This window comes from Ascaphus truei, chromosome 2 (genome assembly GCF_040206685.1).
Source record: "Ascaphus truei isolate aAscTru1 chromosome 2, aAscTru1.hap1, whole genome shotgun sequence".
Classification (NCBI taxonomy): domain Eukaryota; kingdom Metazoa; phylum Chordata; class Amphibia; order Anura; family Ascaphidae; genus Ascaphus; species Ascaphus truei.
The window spans coordinates 488,510,167-488,535,774 of NC_134484.1; the positions used below are offsets into that span (position 1 = coordinate 488,510,167).

The 25,608-nt window shown below is 43.6% G+C and overlaps 2 protein-coding genes across 4 annotated transcripts in view; both read right to left on the reverse strand.

The window, feature by feature from the left end:
• Positions 1-25,608, reverse strand: part of LOC142488445 (uncharacterized) — a 507,675-nt gene that overhangs the window by 449,416 nt on the left and 32,651 nt on the right. The window lies entirely within an intron of this gene.
• Positions 1-25,608, reverse strand: part of LOC142488430 (uncharacterized) — a 55,499-nt gene that overhangs the window by 6,654 nt on the left and 23,237 nt on the right. Inside the window, exons 2-5 of one of the 3 annotated variants that reach the window (XM_075588933.1) lie at positions 14,185-14,409; positions 13,498-13,800; positions 13,098-13,211; positions 12,608-12,721 (exon numbers count right to left, since the gene is read on the reverse strand). In XM_075588933.1, the coding sequence (XP_075445048.1) occupies positions 12,608-12,721; positions 13,098-13,211; positions 13,498-13,516 (247 nt within the window). In that variant the 5' untranslated portion in view covers positions 13,517-13,800; positions 14,185-14,409. Of the gene's footprint in view, positions 1-12,607; positions 12,722-13,097; positions 13,212-13,497; positions 13,828-14,184; positions 14,905-25,608 lie in introns of those variants that run through there. The other 2 variants (XM_075588931.1, XM_075588932.1) reach the window with 2 other exon arrangements.

The following is a 25,608-nucleotide window of genomic DNA, read 5'->3' on the forward strand; positions in this document are numbered from 1 at the left end:
ATACAAGTTTTATTATTTCGGCTGTGTACGAAAATAAATTCAAGTTACAGTTAAATAATGAATATGGGCTTAAAGTCCAGTACAGGCATACCCCGCTTTAAGTACACTCACTTTAAGTACACTCGCGAGTAAGGACATATCGCCCAATAGGCAAATGGCAGCTCGCGCATGCGCCTGTCAGCACTTCCTGAACAGCAATACCGGCTCCCTACCTGTACCGAAGCTGTGCGCAAGCGGGGAGACTATAGAGCCTGTTACACATGCGTTATTTACATCAGTTATGCACGTATATGATGATTGCCGTACAGTACATGCATCGATAAGTGGGAAAAGGTAGTGCTTCACTTTAAGTACTTTTTCGCTTTACATACATGCTCCGGTCCCATTCCGTACGTTAATGTGGGGTATGCCTGTATATGAGCTTTAATTTGAGGGTATTCACATCCAAATTGGAGGAAGGGTTTAGGAATTACATTTCTTTAATATGTAGGCCCCTCTTTTTCAAGGGAACAAAAGTAATTGGACAATTGATTCAAAAGCTGTTTCATGGACAGGTGTGGGCTATTCCTTCGTTATTTCATCATCAATTAAGCAGGTAAAAGGTCTGGAGTTGATTCCAGGTGTGGCATTCACATTTGGAAGCTGTTGCTGTGAACCCACAACATGCGGTCAGAGGAGCTCTCAATGCAAGTGAAACATCAGAGAGATAGCAGGAACATTAGGAGTGGCCAAATTACCAGTTTGGTACATTCTGAGAAAAAAAAAAAAAGAACGCACTGGCGAGCTCTGCAACACAAAAAGGCCAGAATGTCCACGGAAGACAACAGTGGTGGATGATCGTAGGATCCTTTCCATGGTAAAGAAAAACCCCTTCACAACATCCAGCCAAGTGAAGAACACTCTCCAGGAGCTAGGCATACATTATCCAAGTCTACCATAAAGAGAAGACTTCACGAGATCAAATACAGAGGGTTCACCACAAGGTGCAAACCATTCATAAGTCTCAAGAATAGAAAGCAGAAGAAGAGAGATCCAGGGCAACTTCGGATTTTATAAGAAAAAACAATTTATTTCAGCCCATAAACACGATGTTTCATCCCTCCTAGGGGACTTTTTGAAGTGAAACTTCTTTAGTGGCACCTCTGATGGGATAAAACTGGATAGATGTGGGGCGAAATGTGAAACGGAAGTGACGTCACGTAATGGACGCCGCTCCGCTCACACGTCACCTGTCACATGTTGCGACGGCGAGAAGCGGCGTCGTTCCCCCCACACGCGTTCGCGGGCCCCCTGCGCCCGCAGGAAGCAGTGACATACGGCGCAACACACGTGCGGCACAGGGGCTCGGCGCCAGCTCCTGGAAGAAAGGGTGATCTCGCCCGTGCCGGGCGCATGTACCCCGCGGGGGGGGGGAGGGGTTGCGCAGAATTTGTGAAGGGGGGGGGTGCGCAGAACTTGTGAAGGAGGGGGGGGGGTGCGCAGAATTTGTGAAGGAGGGGGGGACGGGGGATGCGCAGAATTTGTGAAGGAGGGGGGGGACGCGCAGAATTTGCAGAAGGGGAGGGGGAGAAGTGGTGTGCAATTTTACACCCCGCCCCTGGCTGCAGCTGGACACACACACACTGACTGGCCCCCACACACACACTGACTGACCCCCACAGAGACCTTGACTGACCCCCACACACACTGACTGACCCCCACACAGACCCCCCCCACACACACTGACTGACCCCCACACACACACTGACTGACACCCACACAGACCCCCACACACACACTGACCCCCACACACACTGACTGACCCCCCCACACACACTGACCCCCCCACAGACCCCCACACTGACTGACCCCCACACACACACTGACTGACCCCCACACACACACTGACTGACCCCCACACACACACACTTACTGACCCCCACACACACACACTTACTGACCCCCACACACACACACTGACGGACCCCGACACGCACACTGACGGACCCCCACACAGACCCCCACAACAACACTGACTGACCCCCACACACACACACACACTGACTGACCCCCACACAGACCCCCACACACACTGACAGACCCCCACACACACAGTGACTGACCCCCACACACACACTGGCTGACCCCCACACACACCCCCACACACACACACTGGCTGACCCACACACACCCCCACACACACACTGACTGACCCCCACACCCCCCCCCCCACACACACACACTGACTGACCCCCACACAGACCCCCACACACACTGACTGACCCCCACAGACTCACATTCACACACAGACTCACATTCACACACAGACTCACATACACACACAGACTCACATACACACACAGACTCACATACACACACAGACTCACATACACACACACACACACACACACACACACACACACACACACACACACACACTGACTGACCCCCACACACACACTGACGGACCCCCACACAGACCCCCACAACCACACTGACTGACCCCCACACAGACCCCCACACACACACTGACTGACCCCCACACAGACCCCCACACACACTGACAGACCCCCACACACACAGTGACTGACCACCACACACACTGGCTGACCCCCACACACACCCCCACACACACACACTGGCTGACCCCCACACACACTGACTGACCCCCACACAGACTCACATTCACACACAGACTCACATACACACACAGACTCACATACACACACTGACTCACATACACACACACACACACACACACACACACACACACACACACACACACACACACACACACACACACACACACACACACACACACACACACTGACCCCCACACACACTGACTGACCCCCACACACTGACTGACCCCCACAAACACTGACTGACCCCCACACAGGACCCCACACACACACTGACCCCCACACACACACTGACTGTCCCCCACACACACACTGACTGACCAACACACAGACCCCCACACAGACTCACACACTGACTCAGATACACACACTGACTCACATACACACACTGACTGACACACATACACACACTGACTGACACACACTGACTGACACACACACACACGCACTGACTGACACACATACATACACACACACACGCACTGACTCACTTACACAGACTGACTTACACATACACTGACTGACAAACATACACACACAACACACACACACTGACTGACACACATACACACACACACACTTACTGACATACACACACAATGACACACATATTCACACTCAGTGCAAATAGCTAATACAGGGGATGTGTGCCGAGCACGCGCATTATAAGTCAAATGTATTTGCGTTTTGTCAATGAAATTGTATTTTGATTTTTAATTAAAACATCACCAATACAAATACAATTTCTGTGACAAAAGTCAAAGAAGTTTCACTTACTATGCGCGTGCACAGCACACACAGCTTTTTATTTATTTTTTTTATCTTTTTTTCCTTTATTGGAGATGCATACAGAAATTACATACAGAGGGTACAATCAATGTGATACATAACAGTCCTGGGATAATGGCTCTTAGATTGTGAGTTGGGCGTATTGTCTCCATAAAAGTCTTTTGTTGATTTTTTGGTACGGAAAGCAGGGGGGGAGACTGAGGGGGGGGGGTGATACATGGGAACGACAGGAGAGGGGGAAGAAGGGGGGGGGGCAGGTTAACCCCTCTCTCTCTCCTTTCGCCTCCCTAGCGTGTAGTCTCTTTGGCGTTGGGACTTAGCCGGGGGCTAGGATTCCGGAACCAGTCCAGGGCTCCCAGGTATTATAGAATTGTGGCAATTTCTGTTTTAACATGGCTGTCAGCTTTTCCATATTCATTACTACATTTATTCTGTTGACCACAGTCCTTCTTGAGGGTGCTTTTAGTTGCTTCCAGGCCGCCGCCACCGAGCATCTTGCCGCCGTAAGTATGGCGGATGTCAGCCTGGCCGCGGGGGCTGGGAGATCCACTATTGGTTTACCCAACACGTATGTCAGAGGGTCCAGGGGCACCTCCAGGCCCAAGGTTTCATCCAGCAGCCCTTGAACTCTGGTCCAGAACCGCTGAATCTCAGGACATGTCCACCATATGTGAGGCATGTCATCCTTTTGTCCACATCCTCTCCAGCACAAATCTGTTGCGCCGGGGAAGATCTGGCTCAGTCTACTCGGGGTCAGGTACCATTGAAATAGTATTTTGTATATATTTTCTTTTGTAACCGAGCAAATTGAGGTTTTAGGGGCTGCGTCCCAGATGTCCTCCCAGTCCTCGAGGTCTAGCGGTATGCCGAGATCTGTGCACCATTTTTTGCATATAAGCATGAGTGGGTGTAGGAAGGGAAGTCTCCAATATGCTATAGATTGCTGTGATTAGTCCTTTCCAGTATTCTCTCACTCGACAGAGGGACTCAAATTTGGTCAGGGGGGGGAATTTTGAGGTCGGGGATAGAGCTCCAAGGAAATGCCTTATTTGTAGAAATGTGAATATGGGGAGGTGGGGGGCTGATAGTTTGATTTTGAGCTCCTGGAAGGATAGAGCTTCATCATCCTTTAGCAGATCCGCAACCATGCTAATGTCTAGGTCTTGAAATTGACCGATCTGAACTTGGGAGCACCCCGGAGGGAAGGCAGGGTTCCCAAGTATGGGGGTGAGTTGAGAGGGGGGTGAAGTTAGGCCGTATTTCCCTCTGTTTTTGGACCAAGTAGACCACGTGCATTTCATCGCCCCCAGTCTAAGCCTCTGGGGGAGTTTTTCCTTGCGGTCCAGGGACCAGAGCAATACTGGGAGAGGGACAGGGGCTACATGACTGGTCTCTATTTCCAGCCAGCAGGCGGAGTCCGGGGGGCAGTTCCACACTACCGCCTGTCTAAGCTGGGCTGCGTGGTAGTACCTGATCACATCAGGCACTCCCAGTCCACCTCTTGATCTTGCAGCCATGAGTACCGACCGCGGGACTCTTGGTTTTCGTTGTTTCCAAATAAAGCGTATAATTTGGGTCTGTATATTCCTAAGGTCAGCTAAAGGGATTGGAACTGGGAGGGTCTGGAAGTAGTACAGGAGTCGGGGAAGAATATTCATTTTAGCGGAGACAATTCTGCCAAACCAGGAGATCTGGTATGTATTCCAAGCTTCTAGGTCTTTCTTGATCTGGCTAAAAAGGGGAGGATAGTTAGTTTTATATAGCGAGGAATACATTCTAGTAATTTTTATTCCTAGGTATTTTATGTGTGAGGAATTCCATTTATATTTGTGGTTCGCTTGGAGGAGTTTCCATGTGGGCTCGGGGAGGGATATATTTAGTGCTTCAGATTTGTCCATATTTATTTTGTAGTCTGAAGCTAGGCTAAACTGATCGAGCAGCTTTTGTAGATTGGGAAGGGAGATATGAGGGTTAGCTAAGGTCAGAATGACGTCGTCCGCGAAAAGGGATATTTTATAGTCTTTGTCGGCTATGGTTATGCCTGAGATATCTGGGTTCGCTCTGACTTGTGCCGCCAGTGGTTCTATTGAGAGTGCGAAAAGCAGTGGAGATAGGGGGCAACCCTGTCTGGTTCCGTTTCGTATGTGAATCGGGCTGGATTGTCCTCCTGGCAGCTTTAGATACGCAGTGGGGTTCTGGTATAGTGCCCGAACCCCCTCTAGGAAAGGCCCTGAGAAGCCGAATTTGATCATCGTTCGGTCAAGGAAGGACCATTTGATACGGTCAAAGGCCTTTTCGGCGTCTAGGCTCAGAATCATGGCCTGGAGCTTATTGAGATGCACGTGGTCAATGATGTTGATAATTTTGCGGGTGTTGTCAGAGGCCTGTCTTCCTGACACAAAACCCACTTGGTCTATATGAATTAGTTGGGGGAGAATAGGGTTTAACCTGTTTGCGAGGATCTTGCTATAGAGTTTCAGATCTGTATTGAGCAGGGAGATTGGTCTGTAGTTACCGCAGTACAGCGGGTCCCTTCCTTCCTTATGAATGATAGCTAAATTGGCAGCCGAAATTTTGCCTGGGATTGGGGCTCCTTCTAGAAAGGAGTTGAACATATCTAGAAGATATTGGGAGAGAGACAATTTAAATTTTTTCTAATAGGCGTTTGAGAAGCCGTCGGGGCCAGGAGTTTTGGCAATCTTAAGGGTGCTTATGGCTTGCGCCAGTTCTTCCTGGGTGATTGTAGCGTTCAGGGAATTGAGTTCCTCGTCGGTAAGAGAGGGGAGCTTGCACTTCTCTAGGAATCGTGAGGCCGAATCCACCTCTGCTGGGGCTTGGTTGTGAGGGTGGAGGTTATAGAGCTCTGTGTAGTAATTTGCGAATTCTTGGGCAATTTCATTGTCTATATATGTAGTGCGGCCCTCCTTAGTACGGATTCGTGTGATTTGGGCTCTTGCTTTTATGCCTCGTAGTTTTGATGCTAGTAGTTTGTCGGCCTTATTACCTCTATCATAGAACCTCTGGTTGGTCCATCTGAGCGCTCTCTCCACTTCTTCTAGTTGGGAGTGTTTAAGCTCAGTTCTTGCTTTGTCAAGCGTTCTGAGTGTTTTTTTGGAGGGGGTCTTTTTGTGTTGTTGTTCGAGGGAAATTATTTTGTCAGTCAGCGCCTTTTGTGCTTTTAGTTTCGATTTTGTCTTATAAGATGCCAATGAGATTAGATCGCCTCTGATTGTTGCCTTGTGGGCTTCCCACAGCGTTGACGCTGCGGAAACTGACCCTTTATTTGATGCAAAAAATGAGGTTAATTTGTGCCGAATTGTATCTACAATTTGCGGGTCGTTAAGTAGGGAATCATTCAATTTCCAATTGTAGAAAGTGTTCTTTACAAAAGGGAGAGAGAGGGTCAAATCGACCAGGGCATGGTCCGACCATGTTATTGGCCCTATATTGGACTGGGAGGACGCCTGGAGAACATTCATGGAACCTAGTAAGCAATCGATCCGCGAGTAAGACTGATGAGGGGCTGAGAAGAACGTGTAGTCCCTCTGGCCCACGTGCTGAGCCCTCCAAATATCCGTAAGGGAAAAATTCTGCAGGATTTCCCTGAACCTTTTTGCCTTTTGCTGGTTCTGGGATGTGTTTTGGGCAGAAGGCAAGGAGGATTTGTCCTGCTCTGGCGATAGAACCATATTAAAGTCCCCGACTACCAACAGCGAGGTGAGCACAGTTTGGTCCAGGGGTTCCAAAAGGCCCTGAAGAAATAGTGCTTGGTTTTCGTTGGGTGCGTAGATATTTAATATGGAAAGGGGGTTTCCCGAGAGGGATCCTTGTAGGAGTAGGTAACGTCCCTCTGGATCTCGGGATATATTGGTGGGAACAAATGGAACGTTATTTTTAATTAGAATGGCTACTCCCCTTTTCTTTACGGGGGACAAGGCGTAGAAGGCCTGAGGGAAGGCTTGTTTAAATGTGTTAGGAGGGTCATTGGAATTAAAGTGAGTCTCTTGTATACAGACTATATCGCTCTTGGTTTTTTTGAGTTCTTGTAATGCTAGCTTACGTTTCCTGACTGAGTTGAGGCCCTTAACATTGAGGGAGATAATTTTAATTGACGACATTATGGGGGCATGTTTTTCCCAGGGGGCCTGGGTCCCATATTATTCCCATGACGGGGGAGGATTGTTTTTTTGTTTTGGGAGGGGTTGGTAGGCTTATTGGCTGATCTATGGAGCAGGGTGCTGTGGGGAGCGAGAGAGGGGTGGGGTGGGAGGGGGATGGGAAGGACCGGGTGGGGGGGGGCGTAGGCCACACACATAGGGAAAGAAAGAGGTGGGCTTTCGGAGAGCCCAATTGTTGTTCTCCCTGGCACCTTTGTGTCAGGGAGTTGGGGAGTAAGTCCCCTGGAGGTTCGTCCGGAGTGCCAATCGCGGGGCACATCCAGGGTAGGAGGTCCGACACCCTCTCCGTGCAGTTGAGCTGGGAGGAGGGGGGGGGGTTGCGACCCTTCTTATTTGGTTATGTGGTCTACAACTTCATGAGCTTCATGTTAGCCTTAGTGGGGCAAAACCAATTATCAACATCTACATATTGCTACCATGAAGACCCTCTGGGGGAGGGGGGGAGAGGGGGGGTTGTGACCCTTCTTATTAGGTTATGCGATCTACCACTTAGTGAACTTCCTTTTTACATAAGCGTAACTAAACAATTGTCAACATCAACGTGTTGCGACCAGTCTGACATTCTGGGGGAGGGGGGGGGGGGTTGGGCTCAAAGGAGCGAGTTGTTTTCAACCTTGGTATAACTTTCGGGGGGGAGGGGGGGAGGGGGGGTAGGGGGACAGTTGGGGGTAGTGCCACTTCTCGGAGTCCCCTCTTATGTGGGTATTTGGGTCGGAACTTCTTGTACTACATTTTTATATAAGCATATTTAAAACATTTGTTAGCAACCTTGTGTGGCGACCTTGATGTCGCTCTGGGGGGGGGGAGAGGGAATGGGGGGGAGGAGGGGGAGAGGGGGGATGGGGGGGTTAGGGGGGGAGATGGGGGGGTATCGGTGGGGATGGGGGGGTTAGGGGGGAGGAGGGGGGTATCGGGGGGGTTGGGGGTGGTGGTGGGGGGGGATTGGAGTTGGGGGGGGTGATGGGGGGGAGGGGGTGGGGGTTGGGGGGGGTTGGTGAGGGGTGGGGGATTGAGGGGGGGTGGGGGGAGGTTGGGGGGGAGGGGGTGGCGTGTGGGGATGAGGGAGGGGTAGTGTTTGTGTGTAGTCTATTTCATTTCCCGACCTTTCTTCTGACAAAATATTGATAAAACTACATTTTTGTACAAATAGTTTCAAATCAATTGTCAGCATCTGTGTTTTACATCGTCAGGGCGATCCAGCCGGTTGGGGGAGGGGCTGGGGGGGAAGGGGGTGAGTGGGGTTTTTTGGGGGATGGGGGGGGAGGACGGGGGGGGGAGGAGGGATAGTGTTTGTTTGTAGTCGATCACATTTCTCAACATTTCTACTGACCAAATAATAAACTGCATTTTTGTACAAATAGTTTCAAAGCAATTGTCAACATTTGTGTTTTACGACGTCAGGGAGACCCGGCGGGTGGGGAGGGGGGGGGGAGGGCTGGGGGGGGGGGTGTGCGGGGATAATGCCCACTCTTTGTGAACAGTCTTATCCCTCGGCTGCTTGGTGTTCAGTTTATTGAGCCGCTTATTTTGGACCAGACTGTTTAAAACCTTTGTTGCCATTATGTTTAGTGTTGTAAAAGTCACACTGGGGGGGGATGAGGGGGGAAGGGGGGAGGTTGCCGGGGGGGAAGGGTGGGTGGGGGGGGGGGTTGGTGGTTGTTTGCATATGAACATAATTCCTGACATTTTGGCTTAGAACGCATTAGCTCGAATTTTTGTACAGATATATTCATAACCCTTTGCATCATCTGTGTTTTGTAACATCACGGCAACCTGGCGGGGGGAGGGGGGGGGATGGTGGGAGGGGGGGGGAGAGAGGGGGGGGAAGGCCTCGTGGGGAACTGACAGCAGGATGAGAGATGCTGAGCATCAGGCGGTGCTTTTCTGTCACCCCTGTTGCATCTCATGTTTAGGTCATGAGACCAGTACTACTTATGAACCTGTGGTTATGCACAGTGCCCCTTTATCCCTTATCATCCCCTTCAGCAAACCCCTCACGCTTTTAAGTCAAGAGGCTGTGGTACCTTAGCTTTGGCATCTTTTCCCTGAGTCAATTTCAGATTAGTCAGGATCAGGGGGCTTTCGGGGGGGGGGGGGGGGGCAACACAGCTTTTTTTTCAAGTGACTTTATAGTTATCAAGAATAGAAAGGCCAGATTAGACTTTGCCAAAAAATATCTCAAAAAGCCAGGCCAGTTCTGGAACAGCATTCTTTGGACAGATGAAACTAAGATCAACCTGTACCAGAATGATGGGGGGGAAAAAAGTATGGAGAAGGCTTGGAATGGCTCATGATCCGAAGCATACCACATCACCTGTAAAACACGGTGGGGGCAGTGTGATGGCATGGGCATTCATGGCTTACAATGGCACTGGGTCACTAGTGTTTATTGATGATGTGACAGACGACAGAAGCAGCCGGATGAATTCTGAAGTGTATAGGGATATATTGTCTGCTCAGATTCAGCCAAATTCAGCAAAGTTGATTGGACGGCGCTTCATTTTACAGATGGACAATGACCCAAAACATACTGCAAAAGCAACCCAGGAGTTATTTAAGGCAAAGAAGTGGAATATTCTGCAATGACCGAGTCAATCACCTGATCTCAACCCGATCGAGCATGCATTTCACTTGCTGAAGACAAAACTTAAGGCAGAAAGACGCACGAACAAACAACAACTGAAGACAGCTGCAGTAAAGGCCTGGCAAAGCATCACAAAGGAGGAAACCCAGCGTTTGGTGATGTCTATGCGTTCCAGACTTCAAGCAGTCATTGCATGTAAAGGATTCTCGACAAAGTATTAAAAACGAACATTTTATTTATGATTGTGTTAATTTGTCCAATTACATTTGAGCCCCTGAAATAAGGGGACTGTGTATGAAAATGGTTGCAAATCCTAAACGTTTCATACAATATTTTTGCTCAACCCCTTGAATTAAAGTTGAAAGTCTGCACTTCTATTGCATCTCGATTGTTTCATTTTAAAATCCACTGTGGTGGCGTACAGAGCCATAATTATGAAAATTGTGTCAGTGTCCAATTATTTCCGGACCTAACTGTACATAATGAATAAGATGTAAATAAATAAACCACACTGAGAAAATTGCCACAGTAAGGATACAATACTACTCATCAAATGTGACTAGAGAGAGAGACATATGTATCTCAATGATAGAAACAAATGTATATGAAACACACACACAGTATTATATAACCTGAGAATGGGCAAAGGAATAATATAGCTTAGAGAAAATGTTTTAGGTCCCATTCTGTATTAATCCCAAAAGGGGATAGAGTATTAAGTGAGTGGATCCAAAACAACTCACGCTGATTAAGCTGTTTAATTCTATCACCCCCTCGTGCAGTGACAGGTATAGATTCAATCCCCTCGTGTAGGAACAGGTATAAATTCAATCCCCTTGTGTAGGGACAGGTATAGATTCAATCCCCTCGTGTAGGAACAGGTATAAATTCAATCCCCTCATGTAGGGACAGGTATAGATTCAATCACTGAAAAATGAAAGGTGGACAAGTTTCCCAATGTACAATGTGTAAAATGTTTGGAAACTGGGAGCATCGGATCTAGTTTTTTAATAGAACGAATGTGCTCCATAATTCTGACCTTCAGTGGTCTGATTGTCCGCCCAACGAATCCTTGACCACAACAGCAGGTTAAGTAATAAATCACAAAATTACAATTACAATGAATAAAAACTGGAATTGTGTGTGTTTTCTTACTGTGTACAATATCAATAGATTTGATAGGATTGGCATAGCAACAAATACACATTTACCACGTTTGAAAAAAAAAAAACGTGTATTAAATTTGATTCATGAACATTGTCTGACCTGGAGGGAAATAAACTAGGCGAAAAATTGTTTGCCAAGGATTTAGCCTTTCTAAATGCAAATTTTGGTCCTTGTTCAATTGGCTTTCAGTCTGTATTTCTCCAGTAACGTCAATAAATAAAGTGATATCTAAATAATTAATGTGATTAATATGGGGTTCATAAGTAAAGTTAAGATTCAACATATTGGAATTAAGTTTATTAATGAAAGTGTCCAGTGAATGTGAATCCCCTTCCCAAATCATAATCAGGTCATCAATAGAACGCTTGTAAAAAAATAATATGATGCCGAAAAGGATTAGAATCCCCAAAAATAAATGTGGATTCCCAGAGACCCATAAAAAGATTAGCATACGACGGGGCAAAGGAGGTACCCATAGCCGTACCCCGTGTCTGCAAGTAAAACTGTGACTCAAATAAAAATAATTGTGAGTCAATAAAAATGTGATGGAATCTAAAAGAAAAGTGCGAAGTGAAATAGATAATGAGGAGCCGAAGAGTAAGGGGTTAAATACTCCCCTAGCAATGCTCACAGGGAATGTCCACGTGTTAAACATACACTTTGTATCCTTTAGAATCTTGTTTTCCTTCCCAAAGAAGCCTAGACCTCCATTATCCACATCAGCCAGAATCAATAATGTCACATATCATGTCCTTTCATAACCACTCTTGATAGACTTCCACTAGCCTTAATAGGTAAATCTTATGTGGTTGTCAGTGGTTTAGGGTACTGTAGACATATAGTATACATCACTTTCACTGTCCGGAAGAATTGCCTGGACTCTTGGGACACTGTCCCCCATCTGTTAGTTAAGCTATGTCTAAAGACTGGATATTATTGTGTATCTAGTGACCCTTAATGAGAGGGTATTGTTTAAGCTGGGGAACAAGGTTAGTTAGGGATGGGTCCCTTCAATTTGTTTTTCCAAATGCGTTTTATCGCATCTATTGATGTTCAGACGCCCATAACTCTGCATTTCCAACCTTTATATGTGTTTGAGAGCCATATTGCACTTCTAACTCTGCTGCATGTGGCTTGTCCCAGAACACCCAGCAGGCCTGGGGACTTCCTATGAGAGGCAATTAACCATGAACATTCACTAAATGTGATCATGCTCCTTGTAACAAGATAACATCCCTTTGTGCAGACAAAGGGGAAAAGGTACTCACCAGAGACACGAAATGGAACAGTTTCACTCTTTATTAAGGTCAGATGTTCCTCAATGTTCGGTTCTTTCTTCTCTGACTTAATCTCTAAACTCTCCAGCACAATCACTGGGAAACCTGGCAATAAGAAAAGGGAAATCCATCATGTAAAGCTGGGAGTGGGGGCGCTTCTTGTGATATCAGTATACAGAAATACTCTATACTGATCCCTATGGGGGAGGGGCGAAGGGATTGATTTTACTTTGTTATTAACCCTTTGAGTGCTGAAGAAGTTTTTACCCCCAAGTGCTGAAAACATTTTGGAGCTACCAATGTTCAAACCTCAATAACAATAATATCCTCAATATAACCTTAGATAAATCATTTTTTTCATTAGGACAGGTATCTTATAATTGTATTCATACTTTAATATTATTTCCCAAAATATTGTACACATTTCAGTCCATTTTTAAACATACTGAATAAAGACAAGTGAGGATGTAATGGTACTTACAACAAACAGGAAAGGCATCTATTTCTTCCGTTATTGGGGTCAGATGTTCCTCAGTGTCGGTCTCTTCTTTCTCTGACTTAATCTCTAACCTCTCCGGTACCACCACTGGGAAATCTGGCAATAAGAAAAGGGAAATACATCATGTAAAGCTGAGAGTGGGGGCGCTTCTTGTGATTTCACCTCCTCTGATATTGGTATAATATAATACCTCTTGTAAAAAAATGTATTACTAGCCCTTCTGGCAGAACATGACAGAGGTGAAGATATATTATCTTCTTACCTGCTGATGGTTCTATAAGAAAATAAGATTAGTTTGGGTGTTTGACTCGCATAACTGCCAAATAATCAGATATTCCCCCCTTGCATATTCCAAAGACACTAAATTATCTCCTCTACTCACTTAACAAGCGTGGATCCATGCTGGGAGTGGGCAGCGCTGCTCTGGAGGTGCTGGCAGTGGGCAGTGGTCCTCTGGAGGTGGTGGCAGTGGGCAGCGCTGCTCTGGAGGTGCTGGCAGTGGTCCTCTGAAGGTGCTGGTAGTGGGCAGTTCTGCTCTGGAGGTGCTGGCAGTGGGCAGCGCTGCTCTGGAGGTGCTGGCAGTGGGCAGTGCTGCTCTGGAGGTGGTGGCAGTGGGCAGTGCTGCTCTGGAGGTGCTGGCAGTGGGCAGCGCTGCTCTGGAGGTGCTGACCGGAGGTTACTTAATCTATATGTGTTGGGTTTTAGAATGAGCCTGTATATTAAACAGAATTCTAATTATCAGTTTTTTTTGGACAAATATACAGCATTTAGTATCAGCTCTTTCACACCTAAATCATTAACCCCAAAGGAGTCGGAGAAGACAGGGGCACCAAAAAGCACATATGGTCCATTCGCAAACAGGAACTTAATTTCAAACACTGCAAAACTTTAATGGCTCAGGATTGTGTCACAACATAACCATCTAGAAAAGTATAAAGAGAGTCGGAGATTAGCAGCCAAAAGACCAGTAAAGTTCTCATAGTGTAAAATAGTAACATACTGTACAGTTCCACAGTATTAAGATGTAGCCAGGTCCCCCCTCTGCTTGTCGCTCCCCCCCCCCCCTCACCTTGCTGGCGATCACGGGTGCCGCCGAGCCCCATGGCGGACCCGTCGGCGGGCCGCAGGTGTGGGTGGTTGCTGGGGGAGCTGTGCGACGGTTGCTGTGTGCGACAATCGTGAGCCAGGTACTCCCGGAGCAGGATGCCGCCATCTTAGATTGTGCACGCATACGCAGTAAGGATTTCAGTGCGGTGGCCAGCCGGGAAGTTCGCGAATGCAATTTGTAGAGGCCCTAGACATAATGAAGGCAGAGTTCCTAAACGTAATGAGGTATGCGTTCATGCAAATAGAGCCAGCGCCAGGAAGAGATGGAGGCTCCGAGAGCAGAATTGCGAGATGTACGCAAGGAACAGGATTCTCTCACAAGTGGACTAAACGTATTGAAAATACTGTACAGTTCCATAGTATGAATAAAAAGCAGATACAGTACATGAGTGAGACTTTGATAAATGCTCCCGATACTCTCTCAGGTCCAGCAGTTCTGCTCCATACTGACACAGTCTCACTTTCCTATTTCATAAGGTGAGACGTGGGTAATGCAGAGGAACCAGTGCAGTAACTTCCCTCACCTTACCCCACCATAATTAATAGGGGGTTTTGATCCCTCGCACCCTCATTAATTTGTTCCTCGATCACCTCCAGTTTCTCACATTCAGCACATTTGTACCTGGCAGGACATTCTTATATAAAGGAATGCCTGGGGAAACATTGACATTTTACTCACTGATTATTTATTTTCTCCTGGTCTCTCAATGTCAGCACATGACATGAGGGAATAGGCTCTGGTAGGACACAGGCTTCTGACCTACTCACACCCTTACAAGCCCGTCCTATTATGATGGGATCACTGCTTCCCGACCCAGATAATTTCTAGCGGAATAGTTATATTCTGATACTGAATCAAAATCACTATTCTCTGTGTTACATAGTTACATAGTAGATGAGGTTGAAAAAAGACGTACGTCCATCAAGTTCAACCTATGCTAAATTTAGACAACAGATACTTTATTCTATATCTATACTTACTTATTGATCCAGAGGAAGGCAAACACAAAACCCCATTAAGGGGAAAAATTAATTCCTTCCTGACTCCAAGAATTGGCAATCGGATTAATCCCTGGATCAACATCCTTCCCATGTATACTTACTTGGTATATCCCTGTATACCTTTCCCATCTAAAAAGATGTCCAACCTTTTTTTGAACAAATCTATTGTATCTGCCATCACAGCCTCCATGGGTAATGAATTCCACATTTTAACTGCCCTTACTGTAAAGAACCCTTTCCTTTGTTGCTGGTGAAATTTCCTTTCCTCCAACCTTAAGGGATGGCCCTGAGTCCTTTGTACTGCCCGTGGGATGAATAGTTCTTTTGAAACCTCCTTGTATTGTCCCTGAATATATTTGTATATAGTTATCATATCCCCTCTTAGACGCCTCTTTTCTAATGTAAATAAATCCAATATAGCTAGCCTCTCCTCATAAGTTAGAATGTCCATCCCCTTTATTAATTTGGTGGCTCTTCTCTGCACTCTCTCTAGTTCCATAATGTCTTTTCTTAGGATTGGTGCCCAAAATTCAAGTACTCCATATTCAAGGTGTGGTCTTACTAATGCTTTGTAAAGGGGCATAATTATGTTAACTTCCCTTCCATCCATTGCCCGTTTGATGCAAGATAAGATCTTGTTTGCCTTTGCAGCTACTGCATGACATTGGGCACTATTGCTAAGCCTGCTGTCTACAAGCACTCCTAAATCCTTCTCCATCAAGGATTCCCCCAATATATCTCCATTTAATTTGTAAGTCTTTTTATTCTTGCATCCCAAATGCATAACCTTACATTTATCTGTATTAAACCTCATTTGCCATTTACCTGCCCACGTTTCCAGTCTCTCCAAGTCCTTCTGAAGAGAAATTTCATCCTGCTCTGATTCTATTACCTTACACAATTTAGTATCATCAGCAAAGATGGAGACTTTGCTCTCGATCCCAACCTCAAGGTCATTAATAAACAAGTTAAAAAGCAGGGGTCCCAGTACCGATCCTTGAGGTACTCCACTCACGACTTTAGCCCAACCTGAAAAAGTTCCATTTATGACAACCCTCTGTTGTCTGTCCTTTAACCAGTTTTCAATCCAGGTGCATATATTATTACTGAGTCCAATTTTCTTTATTTTGTACACCAACCTCTTGTGTGAAACCGTATCAAAAGCCTTTGCAAAATCTAAGTAGACCACATCAACTGCATTACCCTGGTCTAAATTCCTACTTACCTCCTCAAAGAAACAAATAAGGTTAGTTTGGCAAGATCTATCCTTCATAAATCCATGCTGACTATTACTAATAATTTTGTTTTCCATTAGGTATTCCTGAATATTATCCCGTATTAAACCTTCAAGTAGTTTCCCTACTATTGAAGTCAGGCTTACAGGTCTGTAATTCCCTGGGTGTGATCTAGCTCCCTTTTTAAATATAGGCACCACATCTGCTTTACGCCAATCTTGTGGTACTGAGCCTGTGGAAATGGAGTCCTTGAATATTAAATATAATGGTTTTGCTATTACTGAGCTTAACTCCTTGAGAACTCTTGGATGTATGCCATCGGGGACAGGTGCCTTATTTACTTTAATTTTTTCAAGTCGCTTATGAACTTCTTCCTCAGTTAACCAATTGGTCATTAATATGGAGGTTGTGGCTTCCTCCTGTGGCACTACTAATGAACTTGATTCTTCCCTGGTAAACACAGAGGCAAAGAATTTGTTTAATACCTCAGCTTTTTCCTTATCTCCAATAATCTGCCTACCCATCTCACACTGAAAGGGTCCTATATTTTCTTTTCTCATTTTTTTGTTATTAAGGTACTTAAAGAACTTTTTAGGGTTGACCTTACTTTCTATTGCAATCCTTTTTTCATTATCCATTTTTGCTAATTTGATTGCCCTTTTGCAATTTTTGTTACATTCCTTATAATTCTGATACGATGTCTCTGTCCCTTCTGACTTAAAGAATCTAAACGCCTTCCTCTTCTTGTCCATTTCCTCCCCTACCTGTTTATTTAGCCACATTGGTTTTTTACTTATTTCTTTTATACTTATTACCCAAGGGTATACACTAATAAGTGTGCTTTTCTAACAATGTTTTAAAGACTGCCCATTTATCTTCTACATTTTTCCCTGCAAAAACATCATCCCATTGTATTACTACTAGATTAGACCTCAGTTTATTAAAGTCTGCCTTTCTAAAGTTTAAAGTCTTTGTTGAACCCAAGTAATCTGTTTTATGATAATTTATTTCAAATGAGACCATGTTATGATCACTGTTACCCAAATGTTCCAGGACTTGAATATTTGTTATTACTTCTACATTGTTTGATATGACCAAATCCAGAACTGCCCCTCTCCTGGTTGGTTCCTCAATAATTTGGGTCATATAATTATCTTTAAGCACCCCCAAATACCTATTATAGCCTGGTATAGATATAACCAGTGTTATATCTGTGGAACGTATCTATATATATATATATATATATATATATATATATATATATATATATATATATATATATATATAAATATATAAATATATAGTGACAACCACATCACATTGAGGTCCCTTTGATCCCAAATAAGGCCTGAAACACAGTACTTCTATTTACGTGGGGTTTATTTATAGGGGTTTAAGTAACGTATTTGCAGGTCCACCGTCCCTTTAAGAAAACCAAATTAAAAGAAAACATAAATAAACGCCTATACCTGTCAGGGAGCTTACTGACTTCTTCTGTCCCTTACTATCAGGGCCGCCAGCTAAGCCGGTTGTCAGCCCAAAACATGCCCTGGCATGGGCAATACAGTAACAGCACAGTCTTTGTAAATAATAGAAAGGGTTTTGCTTATCTTAGTCCATATGGCAATGTCCCTGCTTCAGCATGGCTCTCTCAGCAGCTTCTCTCACACTGCTTCAGCACGGCTCCCTCAGCAGCTTCTCTTACACTGCTTCAGCACAGCTCTCAGCAGCTTCTCTCACACTGCTTCAGCACGGCTCTCTCAGCAGCTTCTCACAATCTGCCAAGTTCTTTAACAGACTTTGGTAGCTGCGGAGCCCCTTCTGCCTCCCTCCTTCTCTGAGGGAAAACCGGTCAGTCTCTCTCACTGCCTCTCTGGCTTCCTGGGTCTGGCTCTGTGTCTCACAGCTTCCTGTATCTTTTTAACCTGCAGTCTTTCAGGAATCCTGCTTAATTAGGCTGCAGGTGCTGGAAAGTTAACTGGCTGAGTGCTGGAAGGTACACATATCCTCCATCCCAGCCTACTGAGACAGTGACTCATATATATATATATATATCTATATATATATATATATATATATAGATATAGATATATATATAGTGGTTGACAAATCACCAAAAAATCTACTCGCCACACTAAAAAATCTACTCGCCACCTAGTACCAAACGTGTGCTGCTTGGGCCAATATTTACTCGGCCGGGGGTTAAATCCACTCGCCCGGGGCGAGCAAATGTATAGGTTTGTCGAACACTGTATATATATATATATATATATATATATATATATATATATATATATATATATATATAAGACACACAGATGAAAAGAACAAAGACAATCCCCTTAGTAGCACTCTAAATTACACCTAAACTAATCTATAAGATAAAGATGGTTAAAAAGAAACAGATGCTCCGCCAATTCAGAAAAAATGAACAAGATTTTATTGATTAAACAACAAGACACACTAACTTAAAAACATAAAAATACTAAAGACAGCCTATGAAAATATATATGTATCAAAAATATAAAGAGAGGACTACTAATCCAACACTATCAGTATTACAAGAAGAAAAAAAAAATAGAATGTGTCCAAAAAAAGTTTTAAATAATGACAACAAAGTAGTTTAGTCTAACATAATAGGCAATACAAAATATATTCCCACTGACATATGCATGAAAGAATAATAAATCCTTGCGTTGGAAAAAGTATATAGTCAATGACCCAGTATATAGCCCGGTAAAATTAGTATGTATACCAAAAACAGAGGGGGAAAAAAAAAGAGATAAAGCAACCAGGGAAAAATAATATAACAATAATAATAGTTATACCCTGAACAGCATTTCCCCAAAATGAAATCAATGAGAACTGATGCAGCAAATAAAGAAAAATATGACTAATAAAGACATATTAGCAAACAGAGTCATACATATTGAAAACACCACAAAGCGCAGCACTGCAAGGACAGGTAATGCCCAAACAGTAAGGAGGGTAATACTCAGCTGCAGCTAGATTGTGTAGAGTTTGTGTCCATATTGATTGTACAGGATGTGTTTCCAAAGTCTGCTTATAACAGGAACAAAAAATAAAGTCCAAAATGCTGCATCAGATCCATCATAAGTCCCTCAGAATAGAAGATTACATAAAGGCTGTAGTAAAGTAAACACTCAACATGTTTCACCCGTCAGTGGGCTTCTTCCTGGAGTGGTAAAATTTAAAGTGAAGGCGTGCAGTGTTTTATAGATGGTAAAGTAATTAGTTCCAGCTTTGTTCTTAGTTTCCTGTCCAATTAAAGCTACCTGCTCAATTGAGCTGCGTCACGCACACCAGTGCAAGCAATATTGTAATCATTTCAGGCAGACCTTCAAATTAAGCCCATATATTTGCACTGGTGTGTATGAAAATAACAACTTCACAGCCCAAAAAGTGACAGCTTGCAAGTATATAGATAGCTATGGTTTTGTAACAAACATCTCTCCCCAAAAAGACCGTGGTGCAGCTACAGACATAAAAATCAGCAGCACCGTTTTTCTTTTGCATCTCTGGAAATGCAAACAGCATCATTTTGCACAAAATCAGGAATAAAATGCAGCATGAAGTAGTTTAAAGTATATTAGTACAACTTTAAAGATCTAGTTTTATCCAGTTACTACTAGTCATCATTGTAATTAATCTCAAAAATTCACTGCGGGGGATGCCCCGAATCTGGTGCTGCTGATGAAAACTTGAGGCATGCAAGATTGAATTTGTGGAGGTAGATTTTCTGAAAATATCAGTACCAATACTGCCAACCTCATCAATGAAGATCCTGAGATCCAGAAAGTCCACTGATTCAGTGCTTGATTTATAAGTAAGTTTAATATTGAGTTTGGTAAATGAATTGATACCTCCCATTGTACCAGTCTCTGATATGATCTGCTAGTGACGTCATTTAATACATCACCCATGACGTCTGCTTCAGCATAATCCTTGCTTCAGAACCATAGTATTGATGGAAATACCATCTACACAGATTTTTTTGGTTTCTGTATTTATGCTTCGATTGCTAAAGTGTGTCTATGTTTTCAGACTATGTCAGAGAATAATATTGTTAGTTTAGTATTATTGGTATAATTACAATGATGACTAGTAGTAACTGGATAAAACTAGATCTTTAAAGTTGTACTAATATACTTTAAACTACTTCATGCTGCATTTTATTCCTGATTTTGTGCAAAATGATGCTGTTTGCATTTCCAGAGATGCAAAAGAAAAACGGTGCTGCTGATTTTTATGTCTGTAGCTGCACCACGGTCTTTTTGGGGAGAGATGTTTGTTACAAAACCATAGCTATCTATATACTTGCAAGCTGTCACTTTTTGGGCTGTGAAGTTGTTATTTTCATACACACCAGTGCAAATATATGGGCTTAATTTGAAGGTCTGCCTGAAATGATTACAATATTGCTTGCACTGGTGTGCGTGACGCAGCTCAATTGAGCAGGTAGCTTTAATTGGACAGGAAAATAAGAACAAAGCTGGAACTAATTACTTTACCATCTATAAAACACTGCACGCCTTCACTTTAAATTTTACCACTCCAGGAAGAAGCCCACTGACGGGTGAAACATGTTGAGTGTTTACTTTACTACAGCCTTTATGTAATCTTCTATTCTGAGGGACTTATGATGGATCTGATGCAGCATTTTGGACTTTATTTTTTGTTCCTGTTATAAGCAGACTTTGGAAACACATCCTGTACAATCAATATGGACACAAACTCTACACAATCTAGCTGCAGCTGAGTATTACCCTCCTTACTGTTTGGGCATTACCTGTCCTTGCAGTGCTGCACTTTGTGGTGTTTTCAATATGTATGACTCTGTTTGCTAATATGTCTTTATTAGTCATATTTTTCTTTATTTGCTGCATCAGTTCTCATTGATTTCATTTTGGGGAAATGCTGTTCAGGGTATAACTATTATTATTGTTATATTATTTTTCCCTGGTTGCTTTATCTCTTTTTTTCCCCCCCTCTGTTTTTTGTATACATACTAATTTTACCTGGCTATATACTGGGTCATTGACTATATACTTTTTCCAACGCAATGATTTATTATTCTTTCATGCATATGTCAGTGGGAATATATTTTGTATTGCCTATTATGTTAGACTAAACTACTTTGTTGTCATTATTTAAAACTTTATTTAGACACATTTTAGTTTTTTTTTCTTCTTGTAATACTTATAGTGTTTGATTAGTAGTCCTCTCTTTATATTTTTGATACATATATATTTTCATAGGCTGTCTTTAGTATTTTTATGTTTTTAAGTTAGTGTGTCTTGTTGTTTAATCAATAAAATCTTGTTCATTTTTTCTGAATTGGCGGAGCATCTGTTTCTTTTTAACCATCTTTATCTTATAGATTAGTTTAGGTGTAATTTAGAGTGCTACTAAGGGGATTGTCTTTGTTCTTTTCATCTGTGTGTCTTATATAGTTTTCACTATCCCCTAGCACCATCAGGTCCTATTTAATTTATATACTGACTTTAATTGGGGTATATATTTTATTTTACCCTTATAGTTAGTTTTATTAAAGGGCTTGAGTTAACCTTATATATTATGTGTTGAGCAACTTCTCCTTTTGTGTGTTCTATATATATGCACCCCCCTGAGGAAGGTCCTGCCTAGGACCGAAACATTGGGTTTATAGTGTGCTGTTTTGTAACTGCTAATACATGTCTTTTTGCTTTATCTGAGTGTTGCTGCTTTTGTGCCTTTTCTTATGGGAAGACAGGGTTTCTATATTGATTTCTATGGAGCATGCACCTTGACTTTACATTTGTTGCTTGGAGTGCTGGCTGCTGCTTTTTGTTGTACATATATATATGAGCTGAGCACCCTGATTTGTGTTTTGCTCACTGAGTTGTGGTGCAGTCTGACTCAGTGACTATATTGTGGTTCTTACTGCTTAATATATCTCTAGATAGATATCATAGAGATTGTATGTTATGGAAGAATTTCCAGATGTGGGGGGTCTGTTTTCATCTATATCAGATACTTTGTGTTATAGTGAGACTGATATTTCTAGGATCAGGTATACAGATTCGATAGAGGAAATTTTTGGCACAGAAAAAGTTTCTGATATTTTTAATGATTTGCTTAAACTGAGCAAGAGGGAAGTTGATTTTTTCCTTCATGGTGCAACCCTCTCTCACTATCACCGTGAGAAACTGTTACCAAGAGGGTTCCGCATTAAGAATCAGCCAACTATTGGACGTTCTGATCAAGAATTTTGTAAACGCTGGATCAGTATTCTCAATAAATGTTCATTGGATCTGATAATATTGGTCATTGAACAATCTACTAAAGAATTGAACCGCATTAGAGCTGAGATTGCCACCATTAAAACAAAAAATGATCGTGCCCTGACCGCTGACAAAGAGGTTAATTGGACTGACAAACTACAAGTAGCAGTCGACGCCTATAGAGAAAGCCTCATCACATACAAACGTGAGAAACTGAAACAAGTTACCACAGACTATAAGGAACGGCACGTCTATAAATGGTTGTTGGGCATCAGTGAGACGATTCCAGGGAGACCAGGCCAAAGACGGAAGAACACAAGGGGAAGATGCGCAGGCACCACGGGGAGTGCGTACAACACTAGTGATACTGATCACTCGGACAACCAAGATACTGCTCGCACGGATCCTTTTTTAGGACAAGGGGGTGTAATACATCAGAAACCCCCACCCCACGACCCAGACGCTGGCGAAAGACCCGCAGGGGCGGCGGCCGCAGCAACAAGATTTCTTCCAAGGCAATCAAAGGACAGAGGGGTCCAGAAGGCCAAGAAGTGAAGGACGTAGTGTATAACATCTCATCCTACATGTTAACACCATCGGAAAAGAGTGTCCTTGAAAAGGGCTTATCATTTGTGCCAACACATACACTGGACCCATTTGACTGGGAGGTAGATCTATACAGGCTCAATAGACGCCTTCGCTTGAAGGACTTCTTCTGCAGATATCAGCGAGACGACTCTACGCTTAATGAAGAAAATCGGACAACACAACCTTTCAAACAGGTGAGCTCTTTTGACCCCCAGGTTCATAATCCCAACATCATGACATTCATTAGTCTGGTGGAAGCGGATACCAGGGATGCTGTTAAAAATCAAAAAAGAAGCTTTTTTAACCTCACCAAAGAGGAGCACCTTGCAATCAAGTCACTTAAGGATAATACAGCAATCATTATCAAGTCAGCGGACAAAAGGGGGGGGCATAGTTGTGATGGACTATGAACAATATAGAGCAGAAATAATGCGGCAACTTAATGTATGCTTGCATTACAAAGCACTGAAAGGTGATCCCACCCACATTTATAAAAAAGAGATTGATACCATTATACAACTTGGCATTAACAATAGGTGGATATCGGAGGAAACAGGGAAATTCTTAACACAGGAATTCCCGATCACTCCAGTGATATACATTTTACCCAAAGTGCATAAATCTTTGACCTCTCCACCAGGGAGACCCATCATTGCGGCGATGGGCTCCCTATGTCACCCCCTCTCTCAGTATATTGACTTTCATCTACAGCCGATTGTGGTCAGTACGCCAAGCTATATAAAAGACACCACTGACTTTATCAATAAATTGGACGCCTTGGATTTTGACCTTACTAACTGCCTCCTGGTCACATTGGACGTTTCGAGCCTTTATACGAATATTGGGCATGCTGAGGGTATGGAAGCAGTAAAGGATCATTTAGACAAATTCATTGGCTATACTGGTCCGCCAATAGAATTTTTACTTCTGCTTATAGACATTGTGCTCCATAAGAATTTTTTCAAATTCGAGAAAAAATTCTTTCTACAATGTATGGGCACAGCGATGGGGTCTAACATGGCCCCATCGTATGCCAATCTGTTTATGTCCCAATATGAACAAACCCATATCCTGTATGATTCCCCATATGCTAATAATATCAGGACATATATGAGATATATTGACGATCTGTTCCTGATATGGGATGGCTCTGAAGCAGACCTGTTGCAATTTTTGGAATACCTGAATTCTATTCCGTCAAACATAAGATTTACCCTCAACTACAGCAATGAGCAGATCGTTTTTCTTGACACTGTTGTTTACAAGGGACCTACCCGGCTGCTGACGAAGATTCATCATAAAGCAACGGACAGAAATACCCTACTTCTGGCCAGTAGTCACCACCCTGATGCTCTGAAGAAGGGGTTGCCGTATTCTCAATTTCTTAGGGTCTTGAGGATCACCAGTAGGAGTGACGAGTGTGAGGAAGCGCTACAGTGTATGACACACAGGTTCCTTGCAAGAGGTTATAACCACAAAGAGGTCAAAGAGGCCTTAGCCAAGGCAAGAAGGTTTTCCCGTGATCAACTCCTCAAACCAACCATCCAAACCAGCACTTCAGATCGTTTTGGGATTAATACCACTTTTAGTACTTCATCATGTACTATTCGTAGAAGTATCACGAAACACTGGCACATCTTGGAAAACGACAAAAGAATTGGCAAAACCTTCACCAAACCACCATTATTCTGTTACCGCAGGGGCCGAAACATAGGTGACCTATTGACACAGGCAGATCCGGTATTCAAGTATGCCAGCCCTACGAATTGGCTCTCCAAAACTCCCGGTGTACACAAATGTCATGGCTGTATAAACTGTCAACACATGATATTGGGGAAAAGCTTTGTCCATCCACACAGTGGAAAAGCCATTAAAATAAAGGATTACATGAACTGTGAGAGTAAATTCGTTGTATACATCATCCGGTGTCCATGTGACCTGTATTATATTGGTAAAACCACACGTATGTTGAAGGAGCGTATGAGCTTGCACCGCTCCTCCATCAGGAAGGCATTACTTGACAGTACGAATAATGAGGATCTCAAACTGCAACCGGTAGCGAGACATTTTAAAGATCACAAGCATAGCTTGGCAACGCTACGATGCATGCCCATCATGCAAGCACATGCTGGCCCCCGTGGAGGAGACAGGGGCAAATTGCTGTTACAACTTGAAACTCGCATGATTTTTGAACTGAACACAATGGCTCCGCGAGGACTAAATGAAGATTTCAAATTAGGATGTTTTTTGTGATTGCATCTTTTGAATTATTGTTCT